This window comes from Gobius niger (genome assembly GCF_951799975.1).
Source record: "Gobius niger genome assembly, chromosome: 12".
Lineage (NCBI taxonomy): Eukaryota > Metazoa > Chordata > Actinopteri > Gobiiformes > Gobiidae > Gobius > Gobius niger.
The window spans coordinates 24,597,379-24,618,392 of record NC_136863.1 but is presented as its reverse complement, the minus strand read 5'-3'; the positions used below and the strand labels follow the sequence as shown (position 1 = coordinate 24,618,392).

General features: G+C 41.5%; 1 protein-coding gene across 1 annotated transcript in view; it reads left to right on the top strand.

The window, feature by feature from the left end:
* The window catches only part of LOC306971101 (uncharacterized protein), a 40,213-nt gene extending 19,199 nt beyond the window's left edge, over positions 1 to 21,014 (top strand). Inside the window, exons 3-8 of the mRNA XM_079567246.1 lie at positions 4,352 to 4,402; positions 12,272 to 12,444; positions 14,239 to 14,352; positions 17,523 to 17,668; positions 19,882 to 19,933; positions 20,337 to 21,014. Coding sequence (XP_079423372.1) covers positions 4,352 to 4,402; positions 12,272 to 12,444; positions 14,239 to 14,352; positions 17,523 to 17,668; positions 19,882 to 19,920 — 523 coding nt within the window. The 3' untranslated portion in view covers positions 19,921 to 19,933; positions 20,337 to 21,014. The remainder of the gene's footprint in view (positions 1 to 4,351; positions 4,403 to 12,271; positions 12,445 to 14,238; positions 14,353 to 17,522; positions 17,669 to 19,881; positions 19,934 to 20,336) is intronic.

Below are 21,014 nucleotides of genomic sequence, written 5' to 3'. Positions count from 1 at the left end.
GCCCACACAGACATCTACCTAGCCGTGTATGTGTGCGGCTGTGAGTGCTTTAAAGAGCGAGCTGTGAAGAGCCATTGATTCCTGGCCTCTCTGTGCTGCTGTCTGTGTTTATTGACGTTGTTTGGAGCAGGCTGATTATACCCATCAGGACAGAGGCACAGTGTTTCCTAATGACACCATCAGCTCCACACACAGCAGATTAAAGGCTGCTTATTACACAGATAACGCCTCAGAGGGATTTTCTCATTATGTGTGCAATACTCTGACTTTACAACCAACAGCTTCAGAGATACTGGAGGTCGTGTTGTCTCAGTGGAACAATCAATTCACCACACGGCTGTTATGTGGCAAATGAGCGTAAGATTCCATTATTAATAATATCTAATTACATTGATGAAACGTTGGATGATCTGTAAATAAATTGACACGCTTCTAAGATACACCTGCGAGTTATCAAACAATAAAAAGCTTGTGAGAGCTCGTTTCAGAACTTTTCAGAAAAAAAACCTCTCCAGACAGTTGTTGTCCTCACCATTGGCGGTTTGGGTCAATCACGAGGCGATAGTGTCATGAGTGGGCGAGTTAAGCCTCTACTGACAACAGCAAGCACCAAAACACATTTACCAAAACTCTGACAGGGTTTTACTGTATTTCTTTTCATTCATGTAGATTTTACACTTTACTGTAGTTGGATCACACTCTGGAGTTAAAGTAGCAGCAAATGCTCTGCGCTAAAAGAAGAAGAACTTTATTGTCAACAAAATTGCATAGCTCAGATGTTGGGTTAGTCCAGAATCCTGATTTCTGTGTAAATATACTTCGCATGAAAACACTTCACGTAACTTTATTTAAATAGGGAACACGTGGAAGAGCTTGGTAGCTTCTATCGTGAGCTTTTTTGGAGCTATATGACATGTGGGAGAGGCTGCGTATGTGCTCCGTTTGCGTGACAGAGCGCACGGACAAAGACCAGACGGGTATATATTAACTCGACTAAGGTTAGGTAAGAACATATCTTGGTATGTAAAAACGGTGGCCTATTCCTTTAAAGGGAGCCATTCCAGATCGATACAACACACGTAATGTTATTTGTACATATAACTTGTGTGGCTCTGGCTTGTTGTCATACAGTATTCTTTTGTATGTTGTTTACCACATTCATTCTTCATTATTTGGATTTTCCTAAACTTTTGATGAAATATGAACAAAACCATCCATTTCACTCTATTCATTTATATCCAACATTGCCCTGAATGACATAAAATCTTCTTGAAACCTCTGTCTTGAACTCAAATCCATTTAGTACTAATTTGCCTCAAAGTCCGTTAATATCTCCCCCTGAATCTCTCCGTCACCTTTAATTGAATCCAACTCTTTGCCCCCGCTCCGGGACAGCTCCACAAATGAGTGTCTTCCACATCGAATTAGCCTTTTGTGACAGAGGACCGGACTGACCGCCGCCTCTCATCAAGACTCTTCATTTCAGCGACAGATCCGTGCGACAAAAGCCTGTTTCCTCGTTCACTGTGACGAAAAACAAAAGTGCCACTCGAATCGATTCATATTTCTTGACCAAACCCTTCATATGTTTCGAAGACCACACAGTCCACTTCTGTGACTCACTGGGCGGTCTGTAATAACCGCAGAGGTCATTTTGTTTCCGATCTTCTCCTGTCACATTGCGGCGAGTAAATATGTCCCTGAGAAATAATCTGAACAAACAACAAGCCCCTGATAATCGGATTCATCTGTAGACAAGTTCATTTGCAAAGGACGCCGGCGCAGCTTTTTCGTCGCCTCAGGGTTTGGAAGATACAGTAACTTATGAATGCGGTGAAATAGGACGCGCGGGACAGGATGGAGAAGGCAGTTTCGTTTTGTTTTGACAAAATGTGTTCTGGGGGAAAACGCTGGCATTACCGACAGCTGGACTTGCGCCTGCTCTGTGATTGATGAAGTCAGATTTCCGCATTACTGCTAAAAACTGCGCGCTTCGTTTTGTTTTTTTCGCCGCATCAAGCTCAAAACTTCCACCACCATCTTGGATCTCTTTATCTTCCCGTTGAACAACTGTTTTTCGATTTTCGCATTGCCATTAGCACAGCAGTCCATACCCCCCCCCCCCCCCCCCCCCTCCCTGAACGTACTTTCGATGCCCGATTTGATAAATGGCCGTATTCAAATCCGATCCCTCAGCCACTGTTCTGCTCAATCCACTTCAGTTTTACCACATCTCTATTGAATTCCTTTTACGGCGACGCTTTGAAAACGCTCACCAAGCTCAAATTAATTGAGAGAATGTTTGCATCAATCCATGAGAAAAGCCCTGGCAGCTGTAGAAAAAGGATGACGTTTAGACGGCTAGAAAAAAGGACAAGTTAATATGGTTTTGTGAATATTTGTGATATACAAAATGATCTTTGCGCTCGCCCTCTCTTTGGGGTGAACCAGGGAGGTCTGGAGTGATCTTAAAACTACAGCAGCCTGAAGGAGAGTTTTTACAGAGGACTTTAGCCGACCGTAATGGCGCCGCTGGGGCTGTATCAAAACTAATTACCCCAATAAACCAGCAGCAATTTGGAAACGTTAACAGTGAGGGAGAGGGCGGCCGGGGTCAAAGTCATCCTCTTTCTTTTTTGTCCATCGCTGTTGTTGTGACGTCATCTGGAACGCAACAATGGCCGGTGAGAGATACTCTCAATTCCCTGGTCAAAAACATGTCTTGTTCGTGGATGTTTGAGTATTCCCTTTTCTAAACGTTCTACACGTTTCTGCGCAATAGAGTGAACCCAGAGTTGCCAACAAATCCAGCCCATAAGTTCATTATCCGTCAGCGAACCCATGCCATGTGTTCATCAAGGAGTTGTAGATTTAGCATGCCGTTAGCTAAAAGTGAAAGCTCAGGTTTACTGTTTGCCTGAGCCTGGCATGAAGTATTTATAGATTTAAAGACGACCACATGACTGGACCAGCTATAGGTCAAAGATATTGTTAAATGCTTATTAACTGCTTTTGTGTTGGGAAGATAATAAAAGCAACAACACCAGATTTACATCTTTAAACGTGTCTCTAATCTTTCGAAATGATTCCTTTTCTAAGCTGTAGTTTTGTCATGAATATCTTCTCATTTGACTCCCACACGTTGGCTGTTGTTGCTGGAGGCTGAATGTTTATTGACTCTTGCGCTTACGCCTAAAGTGCATATGGCAAGTTTTAATGCTTTTGAAAATATGACTTATTTAGATGGGTAACATCTGTTGTAAGTCATAATTATCCTTAAAGAAGCTATACCTGATTTCTTTTTTCTTTTTGAAGGGTAAAATTATTTTTGCCCCTTAAAAGTATATTGTCAAAGTAGTCATTTGTGAAATAATCAGCCTGATGCATGACATTTGTGCCATTATGATTGGTTGATGTTGTTCATGGTCAACCCAAAGAACAAAAAGGCATTTACCTTTTCCGTCACATAGTGACGCCGAAGGACGGCCGTGACAGTAAAAATACCTTTCGTCACATTTTGATGAAAAAGGTTAAAAATTAAGTATAGTTCCTTTAAAGGCCAAACCACCTTTGCTCTGCCCGATCCCATCAGATCTTGGAAGCTAAGCAGGAGAGGGCCTGGTCGGGACTTGGATGGGAGACCGTTTGGGAACACCAGGAAGCCTGGCGAATGTAGTGAGTAAGTGAGTGAGTGGTGGTGGTCTGAGCGGCCGATGGCACAGACTGGTTGCCTCGCTTCTGTCAGTTAACCCCAAGGCAGCTGTGGCTACAATAGTGGCTTACCACCACTGAGTATGGAGTGAATGAATAATGCAATGTAAAGCGTCTTTGAGTGTCCTAATACAATATGTCCAACTTTTGCAATTTGACTGCAATGAATCTGTGCAATGAATCTTTAAAATCCTGAATGATCGTGCGCGTCCAGCTCTGCTCTGACCTCCAGGTCCATAATTCACTGTGACTGCAGATTACCCAAACTGAGCTCAGCCACAGCCGTCTCATTTACATCAAATATTATGGGACCAACTCCCACAGAGTCTGAAACTCCCCTCTGACCTGAGCGACTTCTCTCACAATGCTAGAAAAGTGAAATTAAAGCCAGCAGCGTCGGCAGTGTTAACGTGTTGTAAGTACAATAGTAATTGTACATGTTTGACATGAAATGACAGTGTGTGTGGCTATTAAATGGCAGCGCACAGGCAGCTCAGAGACTGCAGTTGAAAACTAGCCTCAGTTATCTCTGGTGTAAATCATCTTTTCTTTTGTAAGATGAATTTGTTTGAACAAAGTCTTTGTCAAATAGACAAATGAACTAAACTGAACTTTGCCTTCCTTTTCACTCTCTTTGCAGATCTGAATATGAGACAGAGTTTGACAGAGTGTCAGAGGAGCACCATGACAGGTAAGAAAGACTTTGGACATTGCTACTGATTTGGCCATTTTAGCATCTATTCATATTGATTTTCCTTGCTACAGAATGGTACACTTGACACTATGTGTTAAAGCAAAAAGAAATGAGATAAGGAAGTCAAAAAGTGTGTGTTTTTTAATTACATCCTTAATCTGATCCATTTGAACTAATCCAGTAGAAGCTGCATGATGCATTTCTTGACAAAAACATGAAAGTTCCCGGCAGGGAAGGCAAAAAGAGAAAAAAGAAAATTGAAAGTTTATACCCCCGCTTGGGTTGACCTCACCAGCATTTTGCGCTGAAAGCAGGAAATTGTTCTGCCTGCACTGTCCATGCCGCTTATGTGTAGTTCATTGGTGCCCACAGATGTGGAAGCTCTCCTCCTCTGAGTGCTGCTTACACGGAGAGAGTGCTTCCCAGGTTGACCTTTTGTTGGGCTTTTATTTTGAAGGAGGAGGTACTTTTGAAGACGCTCCTGGCTTGTTCTCCGCCTTCCTCCGCTCTGTAAACTGTATTTATAAACCAAACAGTGACGCGAGAGACAAAGGGCCAACATGGGGTCATGCGGCTGCTGTATTAGTGACACGAAATGGAGCGACTACAGTTTTGAAGATTTCAGCTTCAAAGTAGCATCCAAAGTTATACTTTCTCACAGTTTTGAAATTGAAATGGGATTGTCCAATGACCTTATTTGGGGACAAGATAATAACATGCCAGATGTGAGTGAAAAATGGTGTCTTCTAACCTGGCAAGAGTCAAATGAAAGAAAAAGTTTTGTGTTTGAAAGTGAGCAGCAGCGTTCCTCACGTTTCCATTGTTTTCATGTTGTTAAAGCAACTTTAAAAAGATTAAAAGTTTCTGTTGCAAATGTTAAACCTGGCCACTCACTACAATACCACCACGAGTAGATCTGAATGCAAAAGTGTCAGTTTGAGTATTAGAGGGTCTGAATGCAGCCCATGGAGAGTCGCGTGTGTAGTGGAGCTCCACTTTTCCAGAGGACATTTTTCCCCTGCAAGATTTTTTTTAATGAATCTCAATAAAAAGCCTTTAGGCAACTTCACCCTCCTTAAAGGAACAGGCCACCATTTTCCCCTACTGAGATATGTTCTTACCTGAGCTTAGACGAGTTGATGCGTATCTGTCTGGTCTTTGTGCAAGTGGAAGAGCTTGGTTGCTTCCACCTTCACTCCCGTTTGGAGCTATAGGAATACATTGGGAGAGGCCAAATGCTAACAACATCTTTGGTCGTTTTGCATGACTGAGCGCACGTACAAAGACCAGACAGTTACGCATCAACTCGTCTAAGCTCAGGTAAGAACATATCTCAGTATGCAAAACCAGTGGCCTGTTCCTTTAAGCTCAGTCATTTCCTGTGGAGAAGTGGAGCTCCACTGATCACGCGCCCCTCCATCGGCTGCATCCAGACCCTTCTCAGATTCTTTGTGTTATATCTGAGAAATGAAAATCAGGATTTTAACTCTACTCTTTATATGCTTGTCTGTGCAGGTTAGTTTTCCATGAAGCCATTTTGTTTAAACACATACACTACATATTTGTTCAGAAGTTATTGAATTGACTTCTAAAACTTGTTTAGAGGGAACAACGATGCTCCCAAATGTGTGCGGAATTAGACTAAAGCAAACTGATTAAAAATGGCTCTGAAGCAGGAAATGAAATGGAGGGTGTTACTAATTAGCTCTTAAGTAACTTCATTATTCTTAATTAAACCAGCCTCGGGGCAAAACATACTGAAAATGACTGTCTCATTTTCAGTCTCCATTGCTATGAAGGATTCAACACCAAATATCTTATCTCTTGAATAGAAAAGAAAAAGTCCTCACCTGTGTCTGAAACCAGCGAACGCGCCACGGCACAGCTGAACCTCGATCTGAAAAATGACATGACGCGCCGTGGCAACATGATTGATCTCAAACTCGACGCGCTCATTCGGTAAACCGTCAGCTCTTTCCAAGCAGATCGCCCGAGTGGCACATTTCTTCGACAGACCGTTTGTTGCTTTTGCGCTGGTTGTCAAAATGTGCTGAATCGCGCGTTTGTCCAAATGAGAGCCCCTTCGCTGCCGTCAGACGTTTCATAATCACAGAATAAACACTGGCTTTCGGGGAGGTTTAAAGGTGAGACAGGGCAGGTGAAAACATCGATATTTCACAATATTTTCTGAACATCTTAGTTTTAATGTCAGAGTAAAAACAAAAGACCAAACTCAACCTTTATGATGCTAACATTATAATGTTTGGTTGAGTGTCACTACAACTGTATCCATCCATCCATCCATCCATCCATCCATCCATCCATCCATCCATCCATCCATCCATCCAAACTGGGCCTGTTGGTCTCTCATGAGGGGCTTCTGAACCGCTCTTTGTCTGACCCGTCACCTAGGACCTGTTTGCCATGGGAGACCCTACCAGGAGAAAAATATTTTTTTCACTCACACTTGGCTGTAAATACCGCTAAAGTGGGGCTAGCCCACAGTTAGCATTTGCCCGCTAGCTTCATTTGATTGTGATAAATGTGTGTGCAATTGTGGTTTTCTGGCCAGAGACACCAGGGGAGATGAAAGACCCCCCAATCAACTATTGGGGGTATTACTCCCAGAGGAACTACTAAAAGCATTTTTTTTTTTAAGGTAAATAAGGTACTTGTAAGATTTTTTCATGGAGGCTTTTTTTTATATATCTAATTCCCAAACTGATTTATTGAGTGTTGAAGTTTTAAAAACAAGACACATTTTGAATTACACTTTTTTTTTTTAACTAGTGTATTTATGAACTAAACAAGACATCCAAAATCCCCTGAACAAAATAAAAATAAAAATAAATGATATATCAACAACATAAAACCATAAATATGAATCTGGCTCAATCCATTATTTAAATCCGGTTGCTAAAAAGATAGGCAGATTCCATATTTCAATATGAAAATATCAAATGACAAGACTTGTATTAGGCGCATTGAGATTGTGTACGAAATGTGTGGTATAAATAAAATTGCCTTGCCTATTACATTTTCCTCGTGTTTATAAAATAACAGCAACAGTTTCAAATTGATATCTCTATATCTAATTTTCTCTTCTATTCATCTGTGTCTTGCCTTAAGCGTTAGGCCACAGAGACAACAGAGGTTGTGTGACCATTTTCCGACTCTAAACCAGTCTCTGTCTTCATGAGGTTTGTGATTTTAGGTTTCTCGATTATGGAATACCCCTAACGCCTCAAAATAAAAGTTCCTGAATAGATTTTATTACAGTATTCAGCCATTTGCATAGAAATGGCAGCACTAGTTATTCTTTGTACCCATGTGCTTTCACTTCAACATCCGCCGCTGTATTGTTGAGAGCACCGCCAAAGCTCCCCACAGAGTCTACACCGGGCTGTAAATATTTATGTGCGTTTATCTGCCTCGCACAGATTATAGGCTTAGTGCAGGTGGACTCGGACAGACTTCCCCACTCCCCCGGACAACCACTCCCCCTCGTACACCCCCCGTGTCCTGGACTCTTCATAGGACACACAGCAGGACAAGATCAGCGCTCTGCTGATATGAAAAAGTTGCTGATCACAATGCCCCCGTAGAGAGAGTGAACCCGTGTGCCCCGCTTTAAACTACATTGCGCGTCACTGTTGTGTGAAAAGTCCTTCAGAAAAAGGCAGGGAAACGGCTGATAATAAAAGGCGCATCCAAACAGAGTCCATTGTGATGAGGAGTGCGGCAGCTTCGGGGATGTTCCTGACAAAAATCTGTTTTAGTAAAATCCTATTTCTGGCCAAGGATGCGCTGTTTCTTTTTTTAAAGGTGCATTGTTACTGTCCTAGATATGTTAGAAGATATGTTTGAAAGAAAAAGAGAGGATGAGTGGCATGTCAGTCACACAGTTTTAGTACACTGAGTACACTGTACTTTTGGGCTGCTTGATTTTGGAAAAATGTCCAATTGTTTTTCCTGGAGTAGGGCTGGGGGACAAGCGCTTTTCGTACAAGGAAGTAGTTCAAAATGCGTCACAGACTAAAACCAACTCAAGCAATAGAAACTTTTACTTTTACTGGAGTAATAGCAGTATCTGTACTTTTACTCAAGCAATAAACACCACGTACTTTGACAACATCAGGAGTATTGGAATCCATTACACATTTAGTTTTGCATAATGTTATACAAAGTGTGTTTGTACGTATAGCTTTATGCCATAGCCACATAATTAATAAGAATCACTTTAGTCCAAACCATTTTTGGTTAGTTTTCAAGCAGATCGGCAGGAGCAGCATAAGATGGATTCTCGTGTGTGTTCGTGAACCCACAAACACCATGAAAAACGCTCTTCAATTTCAATTAAGACTGAACCCTGTTTCAAACTACTTACAATCATCCCCTCAAACTTAGCCGCCTCTGAAGGAGTCTTTTAGATCTCGCTCCTGTTTGAAGGGCGTCCTCTGTGATCCGAACAATGACCTGAAATACCCCGCCGCTTTTATAAAGGTATTAAAATGATCTATAAGGAAGTTAATTGAGACTGAAAGCTGTGTTATTATTATGTGTCAAAGTCGGCTCAAAGTGAAGTTGGTTTTTTAATGTGTTCATTTACCGACTGGGACTTGGACCAACCTCCAGGGCGCCTACGGTAAATAAGTCTACACGAAAAATGGTATTAAAATAAAAATGATACTCAAAAGAACTCTACAAATGGAACAATAAACATTTTGTTTCTTGAAGGGACACATGATGCAATTTTTTTTTTTTTTTTTGAGTAATTAATCTTGTCCTGATCAAAAACATCCTGCCATGTAGTATTTTTGCTTCATTCATGCCGGTTTGAGTAATCCTGTTTACTTTGCTTGTTTCTTCTTCAACTCCTGAAGTGCTTCGATTTCATATCCCAAATTTAGCTACGCAATAGGCAACACACATTATTAAAGTTCATAAACCCTCACTGGACACGTTCTGAGCACAAAGTCTGTTCATTATGATGCCATTTATTTGTTAGCCTGCTGTTAGCTAAAAAATACTATTATATCGTATAGTAATTTTTGGGTCAGGTCGGCCCACACTGGCAGCGCGGCTCAGGCACAGTGGCTCAGGACTAATACCTGAACACTATTTGTTGTTTGCTTGAACAATGACATACAGTATAAAGCATTTACTTACTTACTTATGAAAGCTGAGGTTTATTAGCCATGAAGCTGTATATCTATTTTAAATATGAAATATATTTTCCATTCAGTAAGTTTCCCTGCTCTGTCTGGAGTGGAAATCATAAACTTTGGTCATTCCAATTGTTACTACATCTGTGTCTATGTGAATGTAACGAAATGGCTCTGTACATTTCCCTTAAAGGGATATTTCAGGATTTCTTTTTTTTTAAACTTATTTCCTAGTTATGCAGAGTGTTGTTGATTTCTTCATGCAGTTGTTATATTTAAAGAGTTTAGTGGTGCTAGGCTAGTGCTAGGCTAGCACATGTCTATGGTAGCTAGTAGCCTGCATTAAAAAAAAGTTTAATCCAAGAACAGTGCACCTGTGGCAAATCACTTTTAACACCAGACTACCGATATAAATGTCTGTGTTGACTGAATATTTTTAAAAACACAACCATTTTGCGTTTAAAATAACTTAAAAGAACTGCATTAGCTTCCTGGTTGTAAGCTACGCAGCGGCTGAGTGATCTGCTAGGTGACCAGATCCACAGTAGTTTGTTTACCTGCGGCCGGCATTACTACACGTGGAATTCACAAAGGAGCTTAGCCAGACATGCGCTAGCCTAACACTAGCCTAGCACTACTAAACTCTTCAAATAATAATTAAAAAAAAAATCTCCAGAAATCAACAACCATCTGGGTAACTAGGAAAAGAGGCCCTATGTTAACAATCCTGAAATATCCCATTATGGAACATTTTATGTGAAAAAAATGATATTTCGATATTTGTGCGTTTTGACCTTTTTGTGACCCAATGGCTGCATCAGTGAAGCCCACCGCCTTTACTTTTCATCACGGCGGCTCCAGAATCAATTGCTTTTCTGGTAGGTTTTCACTGCTCACCATAAAACCTACAAAACAATTGATCCTGTAGCGTAGAGGCCTCCATGATGGAAAGTAAAGGCACCATGCCAACCACTCATACAGCCTTTGGGTCATAAAAAGGTCAATTACGCACAAATATCAAGTTTTTTTTATTTGCATCAAAAGTTCCATAATGTACCTTTAAATATCAACTACACTACATTTTGTGAGCTGACCCCAGCCCTCCCTTCAGTTCCTTTAAGGCAACATTTCTATAGCCTTGTTTACTAGCTCAACAAACCCAACAGCTATACGCTCTTAACAGCGCAAACATCTCTCCTTTGTACTCCACGCCTGTGGTTGCTCAGATCAGAAATAGCACGCGGAGGATGAGGAGTGACTGACATCTCCAATTTGATCAAGTGTGTGATAGAAGAGAAGACGAGGAACCGCTCCCCCCCCACAACCGTCAGGCCCCAAACGCACCACATACGCAAAACACAGATATAGTTTCAAAAGATGTTAAGGAGGAGCGCATACGAACGCCCAGAGCGAAATGATAAAGATTTGATAGCTTCTCGAGATGCTTAAATGAAATGCTAGAGGCAGCTGCGCGGAGAAAATAAGATGAAACATGATCTTTATAATTACTAACACGACTTGGAGGCAAAACACTGATCTGTGGAGATAGGAGTCAACGGCAACAGAACAATGGGCTCCGTGGTTTTGTTGAAATAGAAATGGATCATTTTAGGAGGTTGAAGAAATGCAAAATTAGGTTCAAGCAAAGCAGCTTTACAAGAAGTGTCTTTTTTTTTAATCCAAGATGTCAAGTAACCTTTTAATGGCTTCTTCGACAATATTTGTTCCCGTTTACAGGACCTTTTTAGGCCAGGTTTGATCCAGGCCTGGTTTTGTCATATATTTTGTGATGGTTTTTGGGATCACTGGTATCAGAATACTTTTTCCATTTTCTTAATTTAAGGTGAGTGTAGGAATAGCACTGCAAAATAAACCAACTGAGGGTCATTTTGATTTTATGGGCCCAATCTTGTGGTTCTAAACGCAGGCTTTTTGTTGTGGTCCCTCCCTGAGTTTCTTCTTCCTACTGACCAATGTTTTCCACAGAGCGCCCTCTTCAGCCAGCCATATGTTCTCTTTCTCTGGGGACACAGCCAATTTTTAACTCACAGTGGGATAAAGTTTGTAGTTTGCCCTCCTGCGCTAAAGCTGCTGCTACACTAGGCAGATGCACAGGCTCTATGAGTTGATACATGTGCAGCTTATCTAGAAGACTATACCGGAGAAGCTGTGCAAGGTGTGACTCATAAGCCAAACTAAAACGCAACTTACCTTGTGACAACCCAGTAAAAAAAAAAAAGTACCCACGGCCGTGAATGAATGCCCTTGGTCTCTCCAGCGCTACCCTTCTCCCTGACTGATGCGGAAACTGCTTCGGTTGAACATAAAGAAAAATCTGCTGTGCACATGAAGCGCTCCTCACTTCATTACTGCAATAAAACATCACACACAGCTCTGCTCTCTGCACTTACACCCTCCGGCCCTGTTGCATTATGGGTATACAATGTTATGAACTAAATGTTACCATATCTGCTATTTTGAGGGGAACATTGTCCATAGACTATACAAGCTAAAACAATAAGCTTTTCCCCAAATGCTTTCATGTGAAGAGTAACTGTATGTTACATTTTAAAATCTCCATTGTTTTCTTACTATGCAACCACTTTTCCCAGAGTACTTGGCAGTTTTAACGGCCGCTTACCCTCTGGCTCTGAAGCTTTATGGGCAGTGTAGTAATGATACTGTCCTTGTGCTTCCACAGAGTGCTGGAGTACCAGTGCGTCCCGGGAGCTGGCAGATCAGAGGCCAGTCCAGTCAAAAGATCAAGGCCTTCTCCTTCCTCCTCAAACTCGTGCTCCTCATCGTCGAAAACAGCACACAGGAAAAACAGCAGAGCGTCGGGAAAATCGTGCAACTCAGCCACCAACAATAAATGTAAGTGACAGGGACAAGTGTATAAGTAGAAGAGAAAGGGGCCGCACTTTACTTCAAGGCAGTAATAACATGGCAAATTAAATAGCATGATAACATATTTCATTATATTTTATATTACCAAGGTTTGTTTCCTGATCATTTGTGACAGGTGAACGGCAGATGTGTGTCCTGTTTCCAGCTCTATCATGCAATCCCATACAACACCAATTATGGTATTGCATTTTATTACACCTTTAGGAACAATGTTATTACATCCTATTCACTGAACATCCCTACAGCCTTATAACTGAAGTGGTGGTCAGGTAACAATTCTACGATGGTAATCAGCCACTCCAGATTTTTGTTTCTGTTTCTTTATAAAGAATAGGAACAGCATGGTGATGGTACAGATGGTAATTACTACTTTAACAAGTTCAAGCCCATTCAAAGTCACTTTGTTGTCCTCGGATGGAATGCAAATATTTTCTGGTGTGCAGTAAGACAACAGTTTGTTGGCACATTGTTTATGGGGGAGGGTCTTCCAGTTCATGAGAATACATTGATTGCCTGCTGTTGCAGCCAGTATTATTGTCGATAGAAGTACATTTCAGAATCACAGTTGACTCTTTTGAGATTTTATCCATCATCATGGCAAATTTAAAACATACACAGAGTTGTGCATTAATTCATTTGTGCAAGTTTCAGTAGTTCCGCACATTTGGTTTTCCCTGAAGCTCTCTCCAAACCTCCATGGTCAAAGTCCTTTCCTGTGCTGATTAGCATACTTGACATACTATCTATCATTTTCCTAAGCTTCATATTAGCACCGTTTCCCTTGTCAGAGGAGCACCCGTCATAGAGTGGCACCCTCTGCTGGTGCAGTGATGCAACTACATTAAATAATATCCTCTGTCCCGGGGTATTTTCTTACACTACAAATAATACTAAGGCTAAGGTGTCTAGTAAATAGCTGTAAAAGCCTGAATAAAGTGTAATAAAGTGGATCTTTAACAACACTTCACTTATAGAGAGTGCCTGAACACTTTGACAGCCTGGCGCATCCCTCTACAATGTGCTGTGTTTATGGGAAAGGCCGCGTCTCTCCAGTCCTCTCCCCGCCTCGTGTTATCTCTGCCTGGGTGACAGCTCGTCTCGCGTGGGGCCCGAGGGCGCTGCTGTGCGGAGAACATACCAGATGGCGTCTCCATTAAACGCTTGTGTACCGCGGGGCTCTCCTCTCTGCCGTAACACCAGCGCAGGCAACAGCCTATCTCCATCCGCAATTAGACCCGGTTAATAGTGCGTGGCAAATAAGAATTGTTTATACTAGTTTATTACAAGGCCTAATAGTTTTTACTGCGTGCCATCACGGGGAAATGAGATTGCCTTTGCCGGAGCCGGGGAGGTCGGAAAGCCCGCAGACGGCAGTAGTTTTCAGGGTCGTTTGGTTGTCGGACCATTACGGAGACGAGAGGGGTGAAGGGAGAGCGCTAAAGGCTTGTTTGGTTACAGGGGTCACTGGACGAATTTTGCATCTTCACGCGCGGCAAGCCAACCGGAAGTGATGCCCTCTCTGCAAAAGCTGCTCCAGTCATTGGAAACAGTTCCGTTTTGTAAAATGGCCAGTTTTTGACACAACCTGTAGTGTACTTTAAGGATTGAACGGTACCAATAGGAACATGGGTTGCAAATGTAGCGTTTTTACAGTATTGCACAAATAAAGCGCTGCAGCAATGTCTGACAGTATTGACCTATTCTGTATTTGAGATGAAATAACTTTGGTTTTGTGTTTCCTCTCGTGTTGTGTGTCTGCAGTGAAGATGGCAGAGCTGCTGTCCATAAAGAGGGAGCTGACCGTGATCAAAGTTCAGATCGATGAGCTGCTGGACTGTGTGGACAAGATGGACCGACAGAGGAAGGACTGCACAGGTGATCGGAGTAATGAAAGATGACCCTTAGGTTGTTCTTCAAGAAACAGGCCACCGTTTTTCCATACTGAAATATGTTCTAACCTGCGCTTAGACGAGTTGATACGTACCTGTCTGGTCTTTGTACATGCCCTCAGTCACGCAAACGACCAAAGATCTAAGCATTTGGCCTCTCCCAACATATTCCTATAGCTCCAAACAAGGCGACCAAGCTCATCCACGGGCACGCACAAGACCAGACAGGTACGTATCAACTCGTCTAAGCTCAGGTAGGAACATATTTCAGTGTGGAAAAACTGTGGCCTGTTTCTTTAAGCATCCGAAAGGCCACAAAAGCTAAAAACAAAAAACAAACTCAGCACCGTGGAGTCATTTTGCTCATGTAAATTAAAATGCTGTGGATGGACATTAGCACATTGTTAAAGATAGCCAGAAAATACAACAAAAACTATATAAATATTTCAATATTTGAAAATGGGAGGGCTAGTAGCCACTCAAAATGGTTTCCATGACACACCTTTGTGTCCCGACCCACAGGTAACAGGCTCAGATTGTTAACAAACAATGAAAGGGGACGCAAGAAAATTAAATTGTTAGTTGCTTCACAAATATAGAAGAAAAAAAAAGTATAGTGCCTTTAAGAGATCCTACACTTTTCAGGCATGACCCTCAAAGTCACTCAACAGATTAAATAATCAAAGATGCAAAACATTTCAAATCATGTCACTAAAATAAGCAGTTTTCAATCAGATGTCAGCAATGTCAAAAATATTGCCTCAAAATCATCTTGTCTTTGGGGATCACTGTTTTAAATAACGCTAAAGTACTCCAAGTCCTTTGTATTCTAAGTCTTCTAACCTACGCTTGTCAAAGGCCTTGCTTTTGGCCTTTAGCTCAACTGAATTACTTTGTTACAAGCTCTCTGATGATAAACAAGAGAGTTGACAAGTTAATTTTGCCTCCATTGCACTCTCCATTAAATTGATTAGCGCTGCCAGAGTCCATCACATCCATCATCCTGCCCGTGCCACTCATTTACATTATTTAGACGATTTCCTATCTCTGTACTGGAGTGTTCCACCATCAAACCATTAGCCCTGGCGTCGCTCCTTCTCCCTACGACGATAACGCATGGACGTGTTTACCATCAGATGCTAACCGCCATCACCTTCCATCTGTTGAGTAATGGCCCAGTGACAAAAAGTGCCGGCGGTGGAGCGTGTACTATGACAGCGAGGTAAACATAGATAAACAGGCGCCTCATAACTGCTCATAAGCTCCCCTTCAGCCGGCGACTTATCGGCCTGTCACCCCTATCTGTACAGCCGCTGTATTAAAGAGCGGGAAATGGGAGATGACACGAGCAAATTATCCAAAATGACAGGTTGCCGGTGCTTACCTCTTTACCTTACTTGAACGCTTGCACTTTGTTTGGGGCCATAACTTTAGCGTAAGTAACTAAAATAATGGTATACAGTAGATGACCCTGCCTGCCCCGTGTGTAACCCACCTAAGGCCCGCAGTTTTGCACAGTCTACACTCTCTTCCGTCAACCCGCACCAGGAAAGGCAGAACGCAATGAATGCCATGATCAATGTACCGCGTTCACTTTGCAAAAACGCTTGTCACTTTTTGTCGTAAAAATAATTGCCGAGTCGCTCAATTTGCCCGCTCCCCAGTTGCTGATTTCAGTGTCAAGTCAGCAATTCTTGACACCTCTTTACATTGTGCAATATTGCATTCTGGGCCATGGGGATCTTTGAGTTTTTGGTTGAATTTGTTACTACGTCCTTTTCTTGATCATGGAGTCAGCGATTTTTATTGTAATGACTTTGATTGGAGGGTTCAGGGTGGACAGAAGGTATTGAAAACGTACTGAGCCGTAAGTGCATATGGTAGAGGTCAGACCAAGCAGATTGTTTTTATCTCTGGTTGAACATTTTCATTAGAAATGTACGCAGGATGTGACATGAGATGATAATAATAATAATAATAATAATAATAATAATAATAATAATCATAATCATAATCATAATCATAATCATAATCATCAATAATCATCGTCATTATTGACTCACACCCGGTGGTAAGCTACTATAGCCACAGCCGCCCATTGGGGTAGACTGATGGAAGCGAGGCTACCGATCAGCATTTTTGCCCCCCTCCGACCACAATTAACCACCCACTCACACTTTTTTTGTGATAAAGGAAACCACGCAGACACGGGGAGAACATACAAACTCCACACAGAAAGGCCCCGTCCGCCCGGGGATCGAACCCGAGACCTTCTAGATGTGAAGCACAAACGCTAACTGCTGCACCACTGTGCCGCCAAGTAGATAAATGTACGCCATGCAACCGTACTGTACTTCTGTATACTATATACTATATTCTGTCTGCGGATTATGGATATTTTGTGGAATTAAGATGAACAATTTCAACCTTTGTCATATAAAATTTGCTACTGCACTCACGCAAAAGATACCAAGTTTCTCAGAGCTCTACACTGTCGTCATTTTTAATTCGGGCAATACTTGGTGGTAAGCTATTGTTGTGGCCACAGCTGCCCTGGGGTAGACTGATGGAAGCGAGGCTAAAGTCTGTGCCATCGTCTGTGACCACCACCAACCACTTACTCACTACATTGACCCAGCCTTCCTGGTTGTCCAAGTACCAACCAGGCCCTTCCTGCTTAGTTTTTGAGATCTGATGGGATCGGGCAGAGCAAAGGCGATATGGCCATATATTAAAACATTCATATTTCCTAAACATAATACAATGTAATGTTCTAAAAATATTCTTTCTGAGGTTTGATTGTTATGTTGCACCCTAATTAAAACAAACTTGGAGTGAAGGGATGTTTTGCTTCATTTGCGCATGTTTCAGTAATCCCACATATTTAGTCCGTCTCCTACTTCTGTTCTTAAACACCAGGCCACTGTCCTTCGCTACTTTTATCACATGTACATAAGAGGAAGAAGTGCGCCCCGTGCAACCGTTTGATATAACTGCATGCAACTACATTTTTATAAGTCAGGGTGCTCAGTATGAAAGGTATTACAGAAAAGACGGCTAAGGGGGCCAAAGTATTTGTAAAAATCCAAATATGGCATAATATATGACCTCTATCAAACTATATAATCCAACTGTTATTATTATGATTTTTTTTAGATTGTCCCGTGGACAGAGAGTTGGTGTCCTCTCCTCACCGCGGGTCAGTGAGCAGCTTGGACAGAGACAGCCCTGAACCTGGAGAGGCCAGTGAGGAAGAGCCAGTGTACTACCAGCGCTACTACACTCACAGCTACTCACACAGGGTAATGTGCTCAATGTAGTACTGCTTACTGTGACACATAAATGCTGACTCAAAATAAAACACTTACTTAGAGCAAGATAAGGATTATAGCTTTTATGAGATTGATTTTAGTTTGTACTTTTTACCTTATGAGCTTAAGACATTTGAAACCTACAAATATCTTCTTCTGAAACACTGAAGAGGCACCAATAGGAAACAAAAAGGAACAAACGAGAAGAAGATGCATGGTGAAAGGCTATTGTGTAGCGGAGGGAGCTGTGCTGGAGGAAAAGGAAGGAGGAGGAGGTGGAACTGACCAGTGCAGGACACCATGCTCTGAAACAGGGACAAACCTGTACCTCCCAATACATACAGTGAGAACCACATGTTTACATACACTTCATAAAAACACATTTCCATTTTTTTCTCACTTTTGACATGAAACCACTATTAACTTTTATTTTCCTTAGGTCAACTAGAATTTAAAAGAATATTTCTATTTGTCAAATTCCAGAGGAATGAGAGATAGAATTTTGTACAATTTATTTTTATTACTTTTTACAAAGTCAGTACATACACTAAGATTACTATACCTTTAAACAATCTGGGAAAGCCCAAATGATGATGTCATGAACTTGGAAGCACAAGTCTGGTTCATCCTTGGGTGCAATTTCAAGACACTTGAAGGTGCCAGGTTCATTGGTTCAAACAATGATGGAAATATCCAGTCATCATACAGATCAGAAAGAAGACGGGTTCTGTGTCACAAAGATGAACGTGCTGTGTCTGAAATGTGAAGATCAACCCAAGAACAAATGCAAAAGACAAATTTCAGCTCAGTTACACCAGCTCTGTATGAAGGAATGGACCAAAATTCCTGCCAACTATTGTGAGAAACTTGTGGTATGATATTCAAAATGTTTGACCCAAAATATACAGTTTAAAGGCAATGCTACCAAATACTAATGAAATATATGTAAACTATTGGTTTTGTAAAAAGCAATACAAAATTGTGTAGAAAAATCTCTCATTCTTCTGGAATTTGACAAATAGAAATATGTTTTCAATTATAATTGACCTAAACAAAATAAAACAAAAACAAATACTGTAATTCTGCAATTCGATGCACATGCACACTGGTCTTTTTTATTCTGCTGTCGTGTTGTTTTACAGAAGGACAAAACTAGTTCCACTACGAAGAAGAAAGAAAAAAAAAATCAGGTACAGGGCCTTCAAAAAAAAAAAAAAAAAGCCCAGGTATCTTTACTGAACTATATCTAAACTGAGATAGACTACAGGCCAATGTCACGCTGCCCTCTAGTGGCTAAACGGAGCGTAACCATTTTGGTGAGCCACCATACTGTACATAACTACAAGGAGAAGCACACTTTTATTTGTCTATTTAACAATATGCCGCCTGTATTATGTCGAACGAACATTTTCCATAAACTTAACTATGGATTTCCACTAGATCCAGTCACAGAATTGCTGTCGCCGACTCAGCATTGCCTTGATATCGAGCTGAGCGACCAAGCATAGACACTGCAGTATTGGAGTTAGTGCACACTGGGAACAGAATGGGTCTATAGGAAGAGGCTGCGGGGCTGTACCTGACCAACAGAGCAGAGAAGACTCATTAATTTGTATAAAGCCGAAGGAATAGCTGTGCGTTGTCCCTACGGCAGCAAGAGGCAAGTGTTTGTAATTACTGTTTTCGAGAGAGCGAGGAGTGTTTTCAAAGAACAAATGATCTGCAACAGAAGATTTACAGAAAATAGGAAATGTTTGCCAAGTTTGGTAATCAGAGGTGAAAGATGGACTCCTAATACAGAACAGATAAAGTGGTTTAGTCGTGTTTGTTACAATATGAGATGACTGACACAAATCATCAAAGGCTGTGTGTCAATTTGCTATGTCCGTGGGCAAGAAACTTCATCCACCTTGGTGTGCAGATTGGCAGCTGCAGGGAAACTACCATATTTACTATACTTACCTCTCTCAGTATGACTCTTGTTTCCTTTATTTGTTTGATGTGTGGTCAACAAAGTCTCTTACAACCATTGGCGCATAATAAATGAAATTTCATTGTGTGCACAAGAGTCCAGTGTTTTTGTGTTTTTTGTGGGGCTGGAATGGACTGACCACTGTCTGATTGCAAGTGGAACCAGAGGGAGGGAGAGTGGGAGGGGGAGAGTTCAGCCTCCTCCTGACAGCCTGCTGATTCTATGTTTTCAGATACCTGAGCACTCGTCTGATCCAGAGGACGGCCTGTGATGTCGGAGCAGAGGTACAGCCCCTTGTGTAGATAAAGTACCACTCTCATGTGCTGACCAAAGTGCAATAGCCTACGCTGTTACCTAAAGATGTCATTGATTTAGATTTTTCTGTGATAATTGTTGCTTTTACAACAGAATAAGATAGATTTCTTGAGAAAGTTTAGCAATAAGAGTGATTTTTCTCTCTCTACGTGAAGATATGTAAATGGTTGTTGCGGTTGCCTGTTAAGTATATCTGCAGGTCATGTACAGAAGAGGAAACATCTAGTTCTTCTTTGCTCTAAACCCAGAAAACAAAACTAAGTGCTTAAAAGAAAATCAATTAAATCTATCGCAGTATCTATAAATGTTCCTTTATACATTATGAAAGGTAAAGATGCCTGACGTTTTGTCTTTGTCCCTTTTCCTCCACAGAAGCAGCTGACTCTGAGCACGAACATGTCAAAGAACAACATCACCTGACAAACCAACATCCCTCCTGTATTTCCCCCCACAACGTCTTTGACAAATCACGACCCCAAGTCTCTGACAGACTTTTCAAAACAGACTCCATTTTCAGATATGTATCTCTCAGACATGGCTGTTTTCCCTTCTCGGTGCGCGCTGATGTGGTGTTAATAATGCCGGCAGCTGGCAGCTCCTTATCTCTCAGTTTATTCTCATCAGCCTCTTGTCATTACGTCCAACCATCTGTGGGGAGCACTGCATCATGAATATGTGATCTCGCTACTTTATGGTTTGGTGTCCGAGCTGCTGCAATTCACAAAGGAAATCAGTCGTAAAGTGGGCTGGAGATGGGCACTTGTAATTTCCTGGTCATCTCAGTTTGGGGGAGATTTTTATTATTCTGGCACATAGGCTAATTATAAACCATGATATGACTTCTCTGTGCGAAACTAAAGGTTGGGTTTGTGTCATAAATTACAATGTTTTCTGACAATGGGTGGATGTACCATCTGGTCAGTGCTGTACAAACACTGTTGAACTCCTGATAGTGACAAGGGTGATTATGCAAATAATCAAGACTAATTCACTAAGAAGAAACTGTTGTATTGCAGTACCTTTGTACTTCATTTATATGCCTTTGGCACT